Source organism: Hippoglossus hippoglossus, chromosome 9 (genome assembly GCF_009819705.1).
Source record: "Hippoglossus hippoglossus isolate fHipHip1 chromosome 9, fHipHip1.pri, whole genome shotgun sequence".
In the NCBI taxonomy this organism is placed as follows: Eukaryota; Metazoa; Chordata; class Actinopteri; order Pleuronectiformes; family Pleuronectidae; genus Hippoglossus; species Hippoglossus hippoglossus.
In genome coordinates, this window is record NC_047159.1 from 21513468 (window position 1) to 21532202 (window position 18735).

General features: G+C 43.8%; 2 protein-coding genes across 3 annotated transcripts in view; both read left to right on the plus strand.

Moving 5' to 3' along the window:
* Positions 1 to 29: 29 nt before the first annotated feature.
* rnf10 (ring finger protein 10) lies at positions 30 to 7509 on the plus strand. The gene is made up of 17 exons (XM_034595234.1): positions 30 to 567; positions 1151 to 1335; positions 1510 to 1715; positions 1797 to 1887; positions 1995 to 2179; positions 2266 to 2402; positions 2603 to 2757; positions 3033 to 3164; positions 3725 to 3959; positions 4249 to 4382; positions 4587 to 4704; positions 4790 to 4891; positions 5001 to 5138; positions 5249 to 5340; positions 5472 to 5529; positions 6350 to 6514; positions 6619 to 7509. The coding sequence occupies exons 1-17, from the start codon at positions 405 to 407 to the stop codon at positions 6690 to 6692; spliced, it is 2370 nt and encodes a 789-aa protein (XP_034451125.1). The 5' UTR covers positions 30 to 404; the 3' UTR covers positions 6693 to 7509.
* Positions 7510 to 8581: 1072 nt separating this feature from the next.
* Positions 8582 to 18735, plus strand: part of si:ch73-138n13.1 (calponin homology domain-containing protein DDB_G0272472) — a 28133-nt gene continuing 17979 nt past the window's right edge. For both annotated transcript variants that reach the window (XM_034595267.1, XM_034595266.1), the window contains exons 1-5: positions 8582 to 8811; positions 10485 to 10569; positions 11741 to 13086; positions 13195 to 13285; positions 14561 to 17314. In XM_034595267.1, the coding sequence (XP_034451158.1) occupies positions 11756 to 13086; positions 13195 to 13285; positions 14561 to 17314 (4176 nt within the window). In that variant the 5' untranslated portion in view covers positions 8582 to 8811; positions 10485 to 10569; positions 11741 to 11755. The remainder of the gene's footprint in view (positions 8812 to 10484; positions 10570 to 11740; positions 13087 to 13194; positions 13286 to 14560; positions 17315 to 18735) is intronic.

Genomic DNA, 18735 nt, shown 5'->3' on the forward strand with positions numbered 1-18735 from the left:
GCTGTACAAGAAACATCCGGGTCTCTCCGCTTCCTGTCTGGCGACCCGTCGCCATTAGTGTGAGCTCGTTTGAACGGACATATTTTTTTGGAGAAAATCTTAATATAGACAGGTTTTCCACCCAGTGGAAAACATAAGAGGCCTTGTTAAAGGCGCATTGTTTAACTTAGCGAGGAAACTGCGTCTTTTAGGGGTCTTGGCCCCGCGTGGCGAGCGTTCGTCCTCTCCTCCTACAGACTCCATAACTTGAGACGCCGAAATCGTGTCTCTTTTTTTCTCGGGTTTGTTGAGTTGACAAGATGTCGCCGTGATGGGGTCTCCGCGTTTGACAGAAATGAATCAGGGCCTTGGCCGCCTGACCCGCACTCACCGCAGCCCGCTTTCCTCCTCCGTTTCTCCGTTTGATGCTAGAGAGCTCGGCAGCTCTCTGCCCAGAGCTCGTCCCCAACACCGCTCACTGCCCGGACTCAAACATGGAGAAAAACCCCAACAGCAGCACCGGCTCCAAGGTTCCGCCTCGTTCCAGCTCCACAGGCCCAGCACCGGGAGAATCTAAACCCAAAACAGGTGAAAAGGCGCTGGTCTAACACACACATCCCCTATGCACGCTCAGTGCGCTGTGGCCTGCTGGGGCCTAGCCGTAGCGCAGCGGGTGTTTATCTGGTATGGCTGACGTCGCTGTGAAAACATCTGACACACAAAGACCCCTGGCTCATATTTGCTCACAACACTATCTGCAATGCATACATTTAACTCCAACAAGCTGTATTCTTTACAAGCTAATCAAACATATAACTCTTATTTACATTCAAAACTCTCTCTGCAATTTCCCTGAATTCTGACTTCTCACATGGAAGTCCACTTACATGACTTCTGTAGAGTCTAAAAGTGTGAGTGGAAGCTGTCCCTGGCTTCAGTGGTGGAGAACACTACACCTCGAGGCTGTACAACCTCCAGAGGCTGGTAATATATTCATTTATCTATGTTTAAACGACCCCAGAGGACCCAGGTTACAAAATCTCTCAGATGGTTCTTTACTTCCACCAGTCATGTCAGTCACAAGTCCTGCATCCACTAAGTGAAGTAGTTGTATTGAACTAGAACATTTCTCTATTCATGTAATTAATGTCTATTTCTATTTAAATTTTAGAAGGTAAAAATAATGGAGGCTCCAAGCGCTACAGCCGCAAGCGCGAGCCCACCTTTCCTAAAACCGACAGTTTGCCAGGCCCTCGCCGCACCAACTCACAGAAAAGCAAAAATTTTGACAAGAGACCCCCTCAGAGAGGTGGAGGGCGACAGTATGGCGTTACAGGTGGAGGACGACGTGAGGAGGTTGGTATTTGTTAAAGGCTGTTTAGTATTTATTTAGTTGCAACCTGATTGTCATGTGAAATGCATTTGCACCATGTGAGTAATTAAGAACATAAGTTTGTGAAAAAGATGCACAGCATTAGTTTTTAAGTTTAACTGTCCTTTACAGATTGTTCTCCTCCTGTGCCTCTCCAGGTAGCAGAGACATGCCGGGCCGAGTTTAGCCCGGCTCAATTTGCTGGACCGAAAAAGATAAGCTTGAACCACCTGCTGAACTTTACCTTTGAACCTCGCGGAGGTAACGGTGGCTTCGGAGATGGTGGCCACTCCTGTTGGGGCCGTCGAAACAAGTGGGGCCATAAGCACAAGCCCTTCAACAAGGAGCTTTTCCTGCAGGCGAAGTAAGCAGCGCCTCTTACAGCAAATAATGTGAAATAGAAAGGCTGAACATGTGGGAGTCAAACGTTCTCTGTGTGTTTCAGTTGCCAGTTTGTTGTGACTGACGACCAGGACTACAAGGCTCACTTCACTGATCCAGACACTCTGGTTAACTGGGACTGTGTGCAGCAAGTGGTGAGAGCTTGGCATCTGTTGAGCAGTGCCTCCAGTACAAGATATAAAGCCCACATTCATGAACGTACAAATACACATGATAATAACCTATTTGTGTACGTCCTCAGCGCATTTATAGTCATGAGGTGCCGTCTTGCCCCATCTGCCTCTACCCTCCTTTGGCAGCCCGCATCACCCGGTGTGGACACATCTTCTGCTGGCCATGCATGCTGCACTACCTTTCTCTTAGTGATAAGAGCTGGTCCAAGTGCCCCATCTGCTATGAGGCCGTGCAGATTGCTGACCTGAAGAGGTGAATGAGATGTAGACAATGTAAACACACAAACAGCTTATGTTGTATTGGGGTGTTTTGACTCTATGCTTCATTTCTTATTGCAGTGTGGTTGCTATGGAGACCAGGCAATATGCAGTTGGTGATGTAATCACCATGCGCTTGATGAGGAGGGAAAAGGGGGCTCTGGTAGCCATGCCGAGCTCTCAGTGGGCGAAGGTGGAGGAGCCTGTTCGCTTTGGAGGTGAGAGACAGTGACGCCTTGTTTATAAAAGAGAGTGGTTTCCTCTGAGTGTTGCCATAATATGCTTTACAGCAGTACTGCATACCGTTTTTTATGTCCCACAACAATAAGACTAAAACTTATTTAGGAGGGAATTAATATACCTGTATTTGTATAATTACTAAATAACAGAAATTTGACGTGTTCTCTACGTTTTCTAGATGCGTGTCTTAGCCCGTATTCCAAGCTGCTGCTGACCTCCCCGGCGCAGGTCCTGACCCTGGTGGCCGAGGAGAGGGCCGTCCTGCAGGGTGAACTTAGCCCGGAAGAGGACGCCCATTGCTGTTTCATCCAGAGCGCTCTTTGTCTTTTGCAGGTAAACAAAGCTACATGTGTGTGTGACACTGAACACATACATAAAGTAATAGACGGTGCATAGGTGACAAAAACCTCCCATATGAAATGAGTGTTTGCAAAATGCATAAATCGAGGCATGCAGGAACGGAAATCCTGAAGGGAGGGTTTTTGATTAATGCATTTGTCTCTTGCATCTCTCCAAGTAAAACATTAAACCTACCTCATCACACAGAATAAAACTATACACGTGTAAGCTGATCATTTAACTGTCTTAACTGTATCTTTGTGTTACAGGAGCGAGAGGAACTGCTGCTCAAGCAGCAGCAGAAGGCAACTGCAGCCCAGAGGTTTGACATATCCTGTTTGACTCTGGAAGATCCTCTTTCTCCTGTGGAGGAAGTGGTGACTAACGTCTCCATTGCCAAGGTGAGTCTAAAATGTATTTTTTCTACACCTTCTTTCACGATCCAGTACTTCTTCCCAAAATGACACTAAGTTTGTGATGTAGTTACACCATCGTCCATCCATCAATGTTTTGGGAGTTTTCCTGTCAGCTGTTGGTCCAAACTGTTTGGCAACTTTTTTCTTCAAAAAAACCTTGTGAAAAATCTTCTGATACTCACAATCTTGAACCTTTCATTTCCAGGAGGAGCTTTATATGTGAACGTTAATGTCACACTCAGCTCAACTGGACATTTAACTGCCAGCTTCTAAAATAAAGTCTGTGTAATGTCCGATAGAGCCAATGTATAAACAATTATATGTCTAAAACTGACTGAGACTAGACAGAATGCAAAAGTTTTTTTTTAATTAGCATTTTACGTTTTCCACTACACTTTCCTCATTTTCAAAAGTTCACCATACACATTTCAGCCATATTTTAGGTTTTGACCTAATGTTTTTTGTGTATTGTACATGTTGGTGATATGATCAAATTATTTTACTTGAATATTTCCCCCCATAATAACTTATTTTTCCGTTCCTAGCCTGTGCTGCAGTACTCCTCCGCATTTGATGACGAGGTGGCGGAGCTCCCAGACGAGCTGCCAGGCCTCCCTGAAGGGATTCTGGAGTGTGTGCTGGAAGAGCCTCCTGAGGCTGAGGCTATGATGGAAGCAGCCGCAGAGCCCCAACTCGAGGAGGAGAGACCGGCTGACCAGGCACATCCAAGCCGTCCGCCAGCCAGCATGGTGCACGGACCCTATTACTATTTCTACCAAGGTGGGTCATTCTCCACATTCCTGCCTTAGCCTTGTGAGGTTTCCCATGACCACTAAAACATGTTGAGTTTGTTTGTTTGTGTTTAACAAAAAATGGAATTGAGTAACATTAACCTTCTTTATTAAACATAGCTGGAATATTTGTGTAAATCATAGAAACAAACAATGGAGTCTGACCAATGCATAGTGCAGGAAGCCTGTTTGTCTTGACTGTACAGGCAGTTGTTTTTCTTCCCTCATGTTTAAACTTCAGCTTCACCTTTTGCTCCCTGGCTTATTTCTCCCTCCAGCTGACGACTGCCAGCAGATGTTCCTGCATCCTGTGAATGTACGCTGTCTCTTGCGGGAATACGGCAGCTTGGAGGCCAGCCCAGACTCCATCACTGCCACAGTAGTGGAGATAGTGGGACACACAGTCACAGAGGTCAGCAATTAAGGAAACAATAATCACTTTCTAGTTGTGGATAACACTTTCTAGTTGTGGATAATTTAAAACTTGTTAAATACTATAAACATGTTTATAGTATTGTTTTTTCTTTTGTAAGTGCTAAATTCTAAACTTTGGTAGTTTGACAGTGGTACACATATTATTTCTTTGACTGATAGCTCCATCATGGCTTTGTTGCAGGAGATCCGTCGTCGGCATCGCTATCTGGCTCATCTGCCTCTCACGTGTGAGTTCAGCATTTGTGAGTTGGCTCTGCAGTCACCTGTCCTCTCCAAAGAAACTCTGGACACATTTGCAGGTTAGAACATGTTTCCTGTTTCAGGGCCTGAATTTTCAGTTGCAGCAAAGAGATTTATAGTTAAAACTTCCCCAAACCCTTTTAGACGACTTGGAGAAGAGAAAGCACCTGAGGCAGAAGAAAGCGAGGGATGAGAAGCGCCGTGAGAAGCGAATTGAGTTCGAGGAGAACAACAAGCAGGGTAGATGTAAGTACAGCTGAGCACTTCACAACAGCAGCTGAGAATGATTGTCCAGAAAGATGTTGAAAAATCTCTATCTCCTAACAAAATCCTTGTACTTATGTCCCTCCCTCAGATCCTGAGGTGCATATTGGACTTGAGAACCTTCAGCATTTCCCAGCATTTGGCTCTCCGCCTTACTACAGCAGCCCCCCAATCCAGCCTGACTTCACCTTTGCCCCTCAATCACTTCTCAGCTGCAGCCCCTCCTCTGGTAAGAGCGGCTCCCTCCCTGCACATCAATATACTATACTTTCACTCATCAGCTGACTGTTATGGGTTATGACGAGAGATGTGAATTGGACATCTTCTCTACTGTCTTAGATGGGATGACATTTCCAAGTCTGAACGGGCAAGGCCCTTCACCTGTTGTGGGTAGTTGGGAGGACGACTCCCACTGCATGTCCTTTGCACAGGTGTGTATGGCAAACACACACAGCATTATTGACTACCCTTGTCATAAGGGTAATGCATAATTGAAGTGCTGATGTTGTAGCACGTAACGTCGAGACTTGAAATGGTGTGACCCTGACTGTGTCCTGTATAGATGCTAAGAGATGGGAAAGCCAGAGCTGATGCTGGGCCCAGGATCCCTGCAAAGAAAGGTAGTGCAAGACTACTGCTGTTGTGGTGGCTCCTAGAGTAACACAATAAGACTGAAATTTGACATTATAATGAACCTAGCAAAATACTAGATTTAGTATTGAGTTGGAAATGTGCATCACTTACAAATTTGTACTTAAAGTTTAGATTTTATTGACGCGCTCCTATTGAATTTTAAAGGTCAAGACCAACTAACAATGGATTCTGGTGTTATAGAGTTCATTAGTTGATAAACATTTTATGTTGATGGTCCAAAACATGCACCTATTAGATTAATGTTTCATAAACGGTTTTATTTTCCAAAATACATGTTGCAATACATGATAACTGGAGGCTGCTTTTTGATGGTGAGGTGTAGCAGTCAGACAAACAATTGGTCAATATAATTTTTACAGTTTATATATAGACAAGCTATTACATGCATCCTTTACACAAGAGTAACTCAAGCTCTCAAAGCCAGTTGGATTTAACAAACAGCTATGTACTTGTTTGATTTGCCAAATACTTTGTTTGTATGACTTATCTAGGAAAAAGCTACCAAAGTCATAATTTATCATATTAACACCTACATCACTGATAAACAACAAATGAAACCATGTGTCACTTGTTAAATGATCAGTTAGGCTGCTGATTACAAATAAATACATGTCTATATTCATGGATCACTGTGTACTTTTCAGTTGGTACAAGTAACATGTACTGATAAGTGTGCAAGTGAAATTACCAGAGCTCCGTGTTTAACTGTATTTCCTGTCAAACTTGTTATGCAATGGAACTCCCTGAAGGCCTATTGAACTTATTATTGTGTCTTGTGCCATGTAGATCAATTCCTAGCTCCCCCGGCAGCGGACAGTGATGGAGAGGGCGACGGGTCAGACAGAGTCCCGGTGCCCAGCTTCCAGAACTCCTTCAGCGAGGCCTTTGAGAAGGCACTTCTGCAGCTGGACAGTGGTCCAGCTTCTCATCCACAACCTGTGGTTGACCCAGGTCTGCCATTAATGAATCAACTGCATCAAGTTTCTTTTTTATGTCTAAAGCCATTGTGCGTGTGCTCTTAGACTTGCACTCATTCTTTGTCTCTTGTCTTTCAGATGAGAAAGGAGGAAAGAAGAAGAAGAAAAAGAAGAAACTTTTGTTCAGTACATCCATGGTTCACACAAAGTAGACGACACTGACGTTCATTTAGGCATCCTCTATTGTCCTGTGTTTATCCTCCCACTGCTTGTGTTTTTACTTCATGCATATGTTTCATGGAACTATAAGCTACGATGATAGGTTTTAGTATGCGAGTTCATGCTGCTTTAGTCGTTGTTTCTTTGGCTTGATCAGCAGTTTGCGTGTAATGCCACTAGTTTAATTTGCAATTTTTTTGGGGGGTTTGATGGTGAACTACGTCAAAACCTTGCAGCAGCAACCTGCCACACTGGAAGCCGTACAAGTCAAATTCAATTCAGATGCTAATTAGGTAAAGGAATATAAGAAGCTGCTCATATTTATTAGGCTCTTTATGGCTTCCAACTCTGCTTAATTAGACTCTGAGCATTGCATCTGGGACCCACTAGTGAAGTTGATAAGAAAATTCTAGGGTGCTTTATTACAGTAGCAGTCAGCCAGCTGCAGGTACGTTGCACCTTGTAATGTTTCCAAGATACTCAGTGCTCAGACATAATTTGTCCTGAACTTCACCTTACAACAGATGAACACCGAGATCTGTTTATTTTCAGTGCTTTATGCCAGGTAATAATTTAGGCTTGCACATTATCCGCCTTCAGAATAGATTTGGGGGATAGCTGTTTGAGTTCTACGCCCTAGTATTTGCTAACCTCAACGTGAATACATAATGATCTAATACCATTGTGAGGACGTAAAAAGGCAGTATTGTATTATTAAAGAGATTTGGTCTGTCATGTGAACAGAACTTCATTATATTCTGCCCTGTTAAACCATAAAAGATGGTTTAAGAACCACACATTCTCATTCAATTTCACCTCTGTGTCATCCTGTTGTAGAATGTTTAATAACTTGTTCATATTACCCCCCCCCCCCCCCCCCCCCCCGTTTTAATTTCAGTGTTGAAAATGTGTGGAGCTGGATAAGTGCTGACATTTGAAGACTGTGTGAAACATAAGGAAAAGTGGATCGAAACATTGTTTTTGATTTGAGGGTTGTTTACTCACCTTTTAAGTTTGATCACGTTTATAGACTAGTCAATGTAACTAGTCTGTGGAAATGAATAAACACTTATGCACAATCAATGACCCAAGTGTTTGTTTATGAATTAGTTAAAGAAATAAAGGGGGATGTTTGGTTAAGATCAAACATTCATCCTCAAATTAGGACATTGGCTGCTATAATTTTGCTGCAGTGATTTTCTTTTTCCACATGGGGGCAGTCCTGATAAACGAGGTCTGAAGTACAATATATTTACTATGAGGGTTTATTAATTAAATACATTGATTAACGATAAGGAATTAGCTATATGAATTTTCTACCTCGCATGACTAACTTTTATTCAGATAGACAGTCAAAATAAAATTAATTGTTTTCAGGACTATTTTCACATTTTCATTTTAAAACAGATTGATTTCATAGAGGTAGGATGGGATGGGATCATTCGCTCCCAATCGCATTGTCCCATTTTCAGCCTAGTGACAAGCTAAAGACCACAAGTTCGACATATTCAGCTCAACGGCAGACCGGAAGTCATGGTGATTAGCCTTCAAAAATAAGAGTTGCTCCGAGGCTTTTAAAAAAAAAAATTGTATTCGGTTTCTTCTCAAATGTTGTATTATGATGCAAATACTCTTTCACAAACTTTTTCCTTCCTGCACATTCATTTTCTTTCTAGTTTCTAGTAATTATAAAATACATATACGGTGTTTACTACGTCTGCTTGCACTAACACACCACAGCTCAATCAGAAGCAAGTTGGAATTTGCTTTGTGTTATGTTAGTGCAAACAAACATAGTAAAAACATCATGAATATATTATAATTACTTTACACTAGAAGAAAAAATTAATGTATTGTGAAAGTCCCACCCGGAAGCCGTGTGTAGCTGTGTGGAGGCTGACCCGTCACCGTGTGTCTGGTCCAGCTTGTCAACAACAGTGCAACCTGAGACGAGGGCAGCCAGTTGGCTAGCTAAGTAAACCAGCTAAGTTAGCCGCTCTGCTAGCCACCATATTAACCAACTACCCAACGAGTCGCCATCCCTCCGCTCACTTGGACAACTACACGGAGTTGCTTCGACGCCCGAAGAGGATGAAGTGACTTTCCTGTTTGGTAAGTTGGAATCCAACAGGCACCGGAGGACAGGTTCAGTCAGTCTGTCGGTGTTTCCATTTTGCGACTTCAGCCTCTTGAGGAGTAGTTAGCTCACGGTTGCTAACCAGCGAGCTGCTGATGCGTTTGTCGTTCATCTTGGTTGTAAGACAGCTTAAAGTGGACGTTTGCTCCGAGTGCTCATTCAACGCGTAGGCACAGTGTTGGCGCATGAGATGTCCCGTTCTGCTTTGAGCAGGTCAGCGGTGGGTTTAATGCGAGGGTGAGTGTTGAAGGTGAGCTCACAGGAAGAAGAGCTCACAGGAAGAAGAGGTGACACCTGTTGCCACTTCTTCAATGGGACAGGGAAGTAGCTATTAGAGAAAATCACCAGGCGAATGGAGCATAGATTCGGATTTCACAGAAGTTATCCACTGCTGTTATCTTATTATAGATTTGAACGGTGACTACCATTGAAATGGATTAACATCTCTTTACTGATTGTCTCCATGTATTGTTTTTTATGGATGCCATAAATCCAGCCTCTTGGTGAACTGTGGCACATGCAATCGTATCTTTATCTACTGATAGATGGAATACAATCTTCCATGAGGAAAGAACACAACTTAATTCATGGTTTTAAATGTTTTTGTGGATTTTAATTCAAAACTTTGCTGCATCTTATGTGAGAATTCATCTAGAGGAGCGGTCCTTGTTGTCTTGATACGTCAGTTGTCATGATGTTGTGTATGTTAATAGGAAGTTTTCTTTGATTAACTGGCTGAGCCGGGTTACTCACTTTTATATCGTTTGCCAGTGACGCTCTGAGCTGAAGCACAACAAACATTGTGTTGGCTCACCCTTTACTACTTCCTGCTGCAAATCAAAGACGTGTGTCCTACTTTTGCTACACTTGTTAAAAATGCCCGCAAAATGCTTTTTAATCTCCACCATATGTATGTCAGTAGTGAATCTGCTTTGTGTAAGGTTGTATCAGACAGACACTGTTCGAATCCCTGTTGTGCAACTAGACCCTCCATCACAATGAATGTTTAGCATTCCATTTAAGCCAAAGTGTTTCCTGTCAACATCTTAAGATCAAGTTTTCGACTTTTCCATCTGTTAGCCGAGCTTAAACCACTGTTTCTCAGCACCACTTCTTTACACTTCCCCATTAGCACAGTACATGTATGGAATAACATCCTTTAACCTGCAGCTGAGAAGTGATTCAGTGTAACTTATCAATTGATGTACATCATTTGATCAAAGTAAGAACAAGTCAACACATAAAGATGTGGTTCACCAAGAGCAGGACAGCAAAAAGCCACGTTCATTGTATCTATAGCTTCAACCATCACAGATTGAATTGACATAAGTATGGTACTTATTGTGTGTGAGTGATGGCAGGTAATCAGAGATGAGGGACGTAATGCAAATATGACAGCAGGAAAAAGTTAACATGCTATAGGTTAATTCAGTTAATGATTTTCCTCGTGCATTTTGTTGTCTTTTGGGTCTGGACGTCAGTGTGTATGTACAGGTGTGACTATGTTTACTCATGTCTATTTGTATCGGGGTGTGTGAACACCACAGTGAAGACGCATCTGCGCAGCCCTGCAGTAGCTATGCTGTGATTTGTCCAACCACTGTTTCAGGCTCGTGTGCTTTGTTGACACAAAGTGTGTTCCTCTCAGGCTCCATCCTCCTTTGTGATATGACATCGCTCCTTGGTTTCAACAAAAGCCAGAGCTCCACGGCAGACGGTTGACATCTGGTCAGGTGAGAAATGCCGGGTATTATTTGCATCACTTTTCCTCTAGGGTTTAATTTTTTCCCCAAAAAAATCATTCCTGGTGTAGCAAAGTGTGTCAACACAGCAACATGTGGAAAGCATTATCAGACGTGAAGAAGGAGCCTCTTAAAGGGCTAGCACAGAAGTGCTTGTGTTGTGAAGTTTTCTATCTTCCATATCACTATAGAAACAACTGATAAAGCAGATAATCATCTTGTGTGTGAAGAGAGAAGAGACAGTTGAACTCTGATTATCTCATTTATATTTTACGGTAGACTAAAGAGTCACTTTAAGATAACCGTGTGAAAGTTCATTAGGGGAGGGGCTGGATCTTTAATGGCAGTCTGGTGTGAGTTTGCAGTGGAATCCCCCATTCAAAGCCGGATTTGCCTGTTACAACAGGAACATGAAACAAGGACATTGCACAGTTGTCCAACCCCTCCCCAATCTCAGGAGCCACATTTAATGGACTCTAATCTGATTATTGATGTACCACTAATAAAGTGTAGTGGTGCACATTTTCATTTGATAAATAATAAAATAAGTCCAGTCTTAGTCATGTTATAAAAATACTGAGCACAGTTTCTAAAACTTAAGCCGCCTCAAGTCCCTTATACAAATATATTCACGTTGGCTCACTGGGACACTTAAATGGACCTGAGCCATTGTTAATATTATTAATGATGGCATGTAGTGCAAAAGACCATTTTATAACTGGTCCTAGGAAAAAAGCCCACAGGTTACTGTTCTGAGTCAGCCACGTTAGTGTAACATGGAGCCAGCATGAAGCAGCTTACAAAACCTCCGCTGCCAATAGATTTATCATTCACACCTGTGCTCTCTCTGCTGTGTCATGTCAAAATATCCTCCGGGCTTTCAGTGTAAATGTGATGACTAAAAACAGTCAGTGTTTAATTGGTTTATACTTAATTCAGCTACCAACACGTGTGCCTTTACCTGCAAGAATGATCAATAACCTTGTGTAAATATCTGTCTCACTTAGGTGTATGATTGTGGTAGAGTGTAAGGCGCTCCCAAGACAAAGTCCACAAAAAGGCTAGATAGAGCGAGGCTAATTCTGAGTTGATTTTGCACGATGTAGTGCTGTGGTTGAATACCTCTTTATGACTCATAGGAGTACTTCTATTTTTCTTCTAGGTGCTGTTGAAGACAATGGCTGCTCAGGTAGAGGTTCAGCCTGGCGAGGTGGGGAGGAAAGTGGCGGGAGGACGACTTCATCTGAATCCTCTGACTGATTCCAGCAATAAGAGCCTCATCGAGATCCCCTCCATCAACCAGTCCCACATCATCACAGCAGAACCAAACAAACCTGCCCCAGGAGCCAAGCCACGACTCTCTCCTAAGCCTTTTACAATGGATAAAACCCCCAGCATTAGGCCCATACTTGCCCCAAAGCCTCATACCAAGCCCAGACCAGAGTCCACTCGTCTTCCTGGATACAAACCAGAGCCTCCATGCAACCCAAAACCACAGCAACCAGCTGCCCCAGTTAAACTCAAGCCAGTGTCAACAAATTCAAACCGTCCTGCCCCTACCTCCTTTAAAACAGCTAATAAGGTGAACACTGGACAAACGACCAAGCCAGTAGTCCAGCCATTTAAACCAGCACCGCCTTTTGACCCTGGAGACCCTGCTAAACCCACTCTTCCTGTGCCAGCAGAGAGGTGGAAACCTGGGGCCTCAAGCTTAGGCTATTCCAGGAGCCTTAAACAAAGCCCAGCTGCAGAGTGGTCTGGAACCACTAAAACGGAAGAAGAGAGGGACGAGACGACATCCAGCAAAGGTGGGGCCTCCATCACTAGAGCTAAGTCCATGGGTTTCCTTGCTCAGGTAGGGCAGGAGCAAGAAGTAAGGGAGGAAGCTAAGCCTGAGGTTGCTGTACCACTGAGACCCAAGCCCAGAGGCTCCAGGCCCAGACCTGTATCAGCCATTTTCCTTGACAGTCCAACCAAGTTAGAGGCCCCAGATTTGGTCCCTCGCTGGGTTGGGAGACGGCCGCTTTCAGCTGATCTCACATCCAAGTTTGAATCCATCGGTCTTTCGCTTCACCGTAAAAGTCTTATATCAAACACTAAGGAGAACACTCCTGAGGAGACAGCACTGCCACACACGAGGGAGCAAGAGAAAACCCCAAAGAGTAACATACCACAAAGTAATGATGTCGTAGCCAAGCCTGTCATGTCAGACCAAAGCAACAAAATGGCAGAAGAAATGTCTGTGAAAGAGACTGATGAGAATAAGCGTGTGGTTAGCATCAAGTCACGAATCAGTCTCCTCCTAGACTCTTCCTCCACTCCGGGAACTGGAGCCAATGGCCAAGGCTCAGATCTTCACTCTCCTGTGCAGCTGGTCCCTGAAAACGAACCGCCAGTAGGTGTTAAAAAGCTCATCAAGCAGCTGACAGAGGATACGCCACCAACTCAGAGTCCTGTCACGAAACCATCACCGAAGCCCCGCCCCTTGCCCCTCGACCTGACTAAAAGGTATGAGATGCTCCTGATTTCTCCTCAGTTTGCTTTTGTCCCAATGTCTTTGTCCGGGAATCCCATTGTCATGCATGGCTTTTGTCTCGTGTGATGTATGTTCATCAGGTTTTCATCCGAGAGGTCACCCGACCTTGGCAGTGTTCCCCTCAGTGAGGCAACAGACCACCATGAGATCATCAGAGATCCTCAGAGGAGGGTAAGAGAGGGACTAAGCCTTTTAGGAACTGGTTTCTATTGGGCTCATTCTATTTTCAGCAGGCAAATGAGAATTACAATAAAAAACTGCTGTGGTGCAGTGCTGGGAAACACTATCCTCTAGACCAGTGGTTCTCAACCTTTTTTCAGTGATGTACCCCCTGTGAAATATATTTTCAGCCAAGTACCCCCTAACCAGCGCAAAGCATTTTTGGTTGAAAAAAAGATGTAATACACAGCGCTGTGCCATCAGTGTCTGATTTATTAAACACTTATTAAATAACTATTTTTAAAGGATTTTTGAATGGATGCTAATTTAAAATCTATTTAAAAAAAATCTCACGTACCCCCTGGAGTGCCTTCACGTACCCCCAGGGGTACATGTACCCCCATTTGAGAACCACTGCTCTAGACTATCCTCAAATTTTTCTAAAGGTACAACTCCATCAAGCAGTCGATTGAGTGTTTTATGGCGATGTCCCAAAATCCTGTGAACATATTCAGGTTATAATTCTATTCAGATGTACACATGTCTACATGATGTGACTAAAGTCGGAATACTTCACATGTCTTAATTTGATGATTGCTTATTCCGAACTAATTTGAATTAAGGTAATCAAAGAATGCTGTTTACATGGCTCATTCAGACAATTGGCTCAATCAAGTTAATATCGCAATATTGGTGTCCATGTAAACGTAGCCCCTGTAAAATGACACCTTATACGCACCAAAAGGAGTGTTTACATTTGCAATCGATCCCTGTCTGTCTGCACTGGGAGGAAAATGTTCCTAGGGGAAATGGGGCATTGAAAAAAAAAATTTGAAATGTCACTGCCACAGATGTACAAAGCTGTGAAACCTAAGACTGCCTGCACATTAAACATCCCCGGTGGCTGCTGGTTATGAAACACGCAGAGAGGAGATCCCTGGAAAAGGTTAACACAGAGAGGCTTTGATTACCACCTCTGCGCCACACCCACTGTTATGAGGCCAAGCCAGAACAAGGGGATATCATTTCAGTTCTGTTCACTCAGTGATGTAAACTTTGTTTGCTGTATTTTCTCCTGTGCTGTTGTCAAGCTTCACTAGCTCTCATGTCTGGTTTTGTAGTGAAAAGTGTTTCAGTTCAGATTTGATGTTTAAAGCTTTTATTTTTTCATAAGCCTCATTTATTATTTTATAGTGTTTAAATGATGATTGTTAATTAAACAAACTGACAACCAGTTGCAAGTTTGCTGTCAGCAACAATTCTCGATATATATCTTTATTTTCTCAGAATGAAGAGTTCACTCCAGAACCCAGCGACCACATGACTTTTGTGGATTTTAAAGATTCTCAAGAGCAGCTCACAAACGTCTCCATGCCTGAATGGCCTGAGGCAGGACAGATGCTTGATGCTTCTTCCAAGGAAAGTGGTCCCAGCGGTGAAGTGCAGACAGTACGGGCATCCTTGTTTGAAAATGTTGTGGAGAGGCACAGTGTGCTGATGGTGGATGAGGGCGAGCCTGCAAACAAGCTCAAGGATTCGCTCAGCAGCCTGTCATCAAAGAGAGGAAATGGTGAGGACGAGGGAACTCTGGTCACTGCCAACTATAAAGAACAAGTGTCTCCGTCGAGTCCTCTGCGGGTGCTACACGCCTTTGACACGGTGCAGGCTATTGAAGAGAACAGGGCAGTGAGTGAGAACATCCCATCAGCTCAGTGGGAAGATAAGGCCATGACGTTACGCTCCAGGCGCTCAGAAGGAAGCCGGCCGGTAGCAGAGAGAACTGGCACGGCACAAGCAGAACCAACTTTGTCAGTGACGCCCGATCAGCAGCCACGAATTCTGAGAGTAGGAGCTTTGCCAAAGTGGACTACTACAGGCCACGAGCAGGACGCAGGCACGGAGAGAGAGATGCAAAACGAATCACAAAGGGAAGGAGAGGTGGCTTTGGATAAAGAGAGGCGCAGAGATGCCGAGCAGGAGGAAGTGGCTGCAGCACCTAAACGTTTGAAAATACTGCAGGCAGAAGAACAGCAGAAACCCAGGGCGACCTACTTTGCTTTGACTGGACAAATGCAGGAGCCAGTTTCTCCTGTAGATGCAGGAGCAAATATGGGGGACATTGCTATGCCATTTGATGATTTCTCTGTGAGGTCTGCACTTGGGGGCTCTCAAGGGAAGATCCTTCCCGTTAGGAGGAATCCATCATTAGAGGAAGCTTTTGGAAAAACCTCTCAAGATCAAGTTGAAGAGCTGATGAGGAGCCACATGCCACACAGGGAGATTAGACCAGCATTGGACGGACAGGCAACAGAGGAAATAATGGTTGGAAAGAAACAGGATACAGAAAAACACAAAGGTAAAATTAAAGAACTTGAAAGGGAAAAACAGAGACAGCTTGAACTAGAGAAACAAGCACATTTAGAATTTGCACGAATGAAGGAGCGAGAGATGCAAAGAGAATTTGAAAGGCAAAGACAGAAAGCCTTCGAGAAGGAGAAAAAAGAGTTTGAGAAGAAGCAACGAGCACTGGAAAGGCAGAGGCAGATAGAACTTGAAAAACAGCAACTTCAAGAATTGGAAAGAGAGAGACAAAGAGAACTGGAAAGAGAGAGGCAACGGCAACTTGACAAAGAAAAACGTAGAGAATTGGAAAGGGAGCGGGAGATTGAAAGAGAGAAACAGCGAGAACAGGAAAGGGAGAGACAGCGTGAGCAGGAGAGGCAAAGACAAAGGGAGGAAGAGAGGCAGAGAGAGCTGGACAAGGAGAGACAGTTGCTCGAAATCCAAAAGGAGAAACAGAAAATGGAGGAGCTGACGAGACAGCAGCTCTTAGAGTTTCAAAAACAGAAGCAGAAAGAAAAGGAGAGGCAGCAGCTAATAGAGCTCGAGAAGCAGAGACTTCGAGAGAAGATGGAGAGAGAAGAGGCAGAGAAAAGAAAACAGATGGCACTTGAGCAGGAGATGTTGAGACTGAGAGAGCTTGATAAAGAAAGGGAAAGACAAAGAGAGCTGGAGAAGGAGCATCAGAAAGAGATGGAGAGGGAGAGGGAAAAGCAGAGAGAGCTAGAGAGACAGAGACAACTAGACATTGAGAGGCAGGAATTAGAAAACCAGAGGTCCAGACAACGAGAGCTGGAGAGGGAAAGGCAGAGGAGAGAAGAGTTGGATAGACTTATGGAGATGGAGAGAAGAAGGCTCTTTGAGTTTGAAAAGCAAAAACAGGCAGAGCAGGACAGACAACAGATTTTGGAGTTTGAAAAATGCAGACTGAGGGAGAAGATGGAAAGGGAGGAGGCAGAGAAAATGAGACAGATAGCCAAACAGCAAGAAGCAGAGAGGCAGCGACTAAAAGAGAAGCAGAAGAAAGAGGAGCAGGAGCGTGTGAGGTTGGCACCTCTCAGGCCTAAAGTGTTGGATCTGGACTCTGTGCAACGAAATGAACAGTTTCCCAGGCCTGCTTCTCATCGCAGTGACCTTGCAACAAGATGGAAAGAGCCGTCTCTGAGAGTTGAAGAGTCTTACAAACCTGCCGACACTTTCACATCCCAAAACCAGCCGTCCCCCAGTAAAGACCTGTTTCCTGTACCTGCTCTTCAGGGAGTGGATGCTGGGGTTGGCTGGAGGATACAGCCAACACCTGAGAGAGATGTTAGCTGGAAGGTGCCACCACAGACTTCAGTGGGTTTCTCCAGCCCAGTATGGACAGCATCTCCTCAGGATCCATGGGAGCTGCGGCCCGTCGAGATGTCTGTGGACAAGCCTGTGGCTGAACCCAGAAAACATTCCAACATACTCAGCCCAGAGCAACTCCTCCTCAGGCAGGAGGAACGGCTCCTGACTCCTCAGAGGCCCTTGTCTGCCCTGGTGGATGAGCCACAGTACTTGGACCCTGTTCCCAGCACAGACACCAAAGCTGGGAGCTCTGCTGGTGGAGTCAACAACAGCAGCGCCCCCGCAAATCAGATATGGTTCGCCACAGAGCTACAGCCTCAAGACAGCAGGGGGGAGGTGTGGAGCCAGACGAGGTCACAGGATTCCAAGGTGAGTCTACGAGATCCATGACAGACTGACACTATTTTCTAGGAGTTTTGATCTGTTGAAATCTTTTTTTATTTTATCTGTGTCAAGGTTGACAATTTAAATTAGCTTCTGTTTTCACCTTTAAGCATCTTGGCTCACTAATAACTACAACAGAGGCAAATCCAATCATATGAATAAGGAACTTTAAGTCATGAGTCTTATTTTTCTCTTTATAAAAGTAATACAGCAAAAAGGATACAAATTCAAAATAGGCTTGTTGCTGCATAGATGTGAAAAAAACGAAAATGGAATCTGGAAATAACCTATTATGAACCAATAAATAGATTTATAACTGAATCAAAGAGGTAGATTATGATAAAGTTCAATCAACATATCGAACATAATCGATTCATGTTTTCCGCTACGTTCATTGTTTTAGCGGTTTTCCACCGCTGAATAATTATACCACTGCTGCTTCAGGATCAGGACAGACGCACATTAAAGGTCCAGTCGTCCTGTGTCAGAGTCTCCTGTCGGAGTCTGCTTCCTCCTCACTCCCCCTCTGACCGACGCTCACTTTACACAAGTTATTAGGACACGTAAAGGACTGACGTTTACTTTGTGTTTGATTGATTCTCTCTAGAGTTTATGAGACACATGTTAAACCTGCTACACAACACAAGACGTAACATGACGTGCACAGTCAGGACATCAGGGTTAATGTGACCGGAACGATCCAGAGTCATGATCCGACATCATCAATTAATAACTAAATACATGTAATCATCAGCTTGTTTGAAGAGGGATGGAGATGAGCAGACACACACACACACACACTCATACTCCTTCAGACCATAGCTGCAGACAGAAGATAAGTTCTTCCCTCAGACTATGACCCAGCACTGTGTCTTAACTTCATTGTTGCAGAATGAAGCAATCCCCCGTTTATCCAGGTACATAAATCTGAATTCAGCAGGTTTTTATAAAGATCAGTTCTAAGTGTGAGTGATTAGAAAACATCAGAGGAGCAGAGTCACTTGTTGACCTGCGGAGAGTAATGCGCCTAAGTGCAGTGGCGCTAATATTCTTTAGCTGTTACAATTAGTTATGAATGGGAGAGAATGTAGTAGTAGTATTTTAACACACACCAAAATTACACATGTGCCATTATTCCTGTCTGAAATTGGTAAGAAATGTCATAAGTTGAACTGCAAGAAAGTAGAATTCAAATGGTCAATACCGGATGACAAACGTGTTTGACAGTATAGTGATAAAGCTTTGTTCTCTCTCAGAATAAACATTTGAATAACAAATAACTGAAACAAGTCTGTCCCAAGTACACTGGTCGCACTCAGCAACATATAATTCAAATGTTCACACAACATTTATAATTCATAAATGTTTTATATGCTATGTACTGTATATACGAATAGATTAAAATG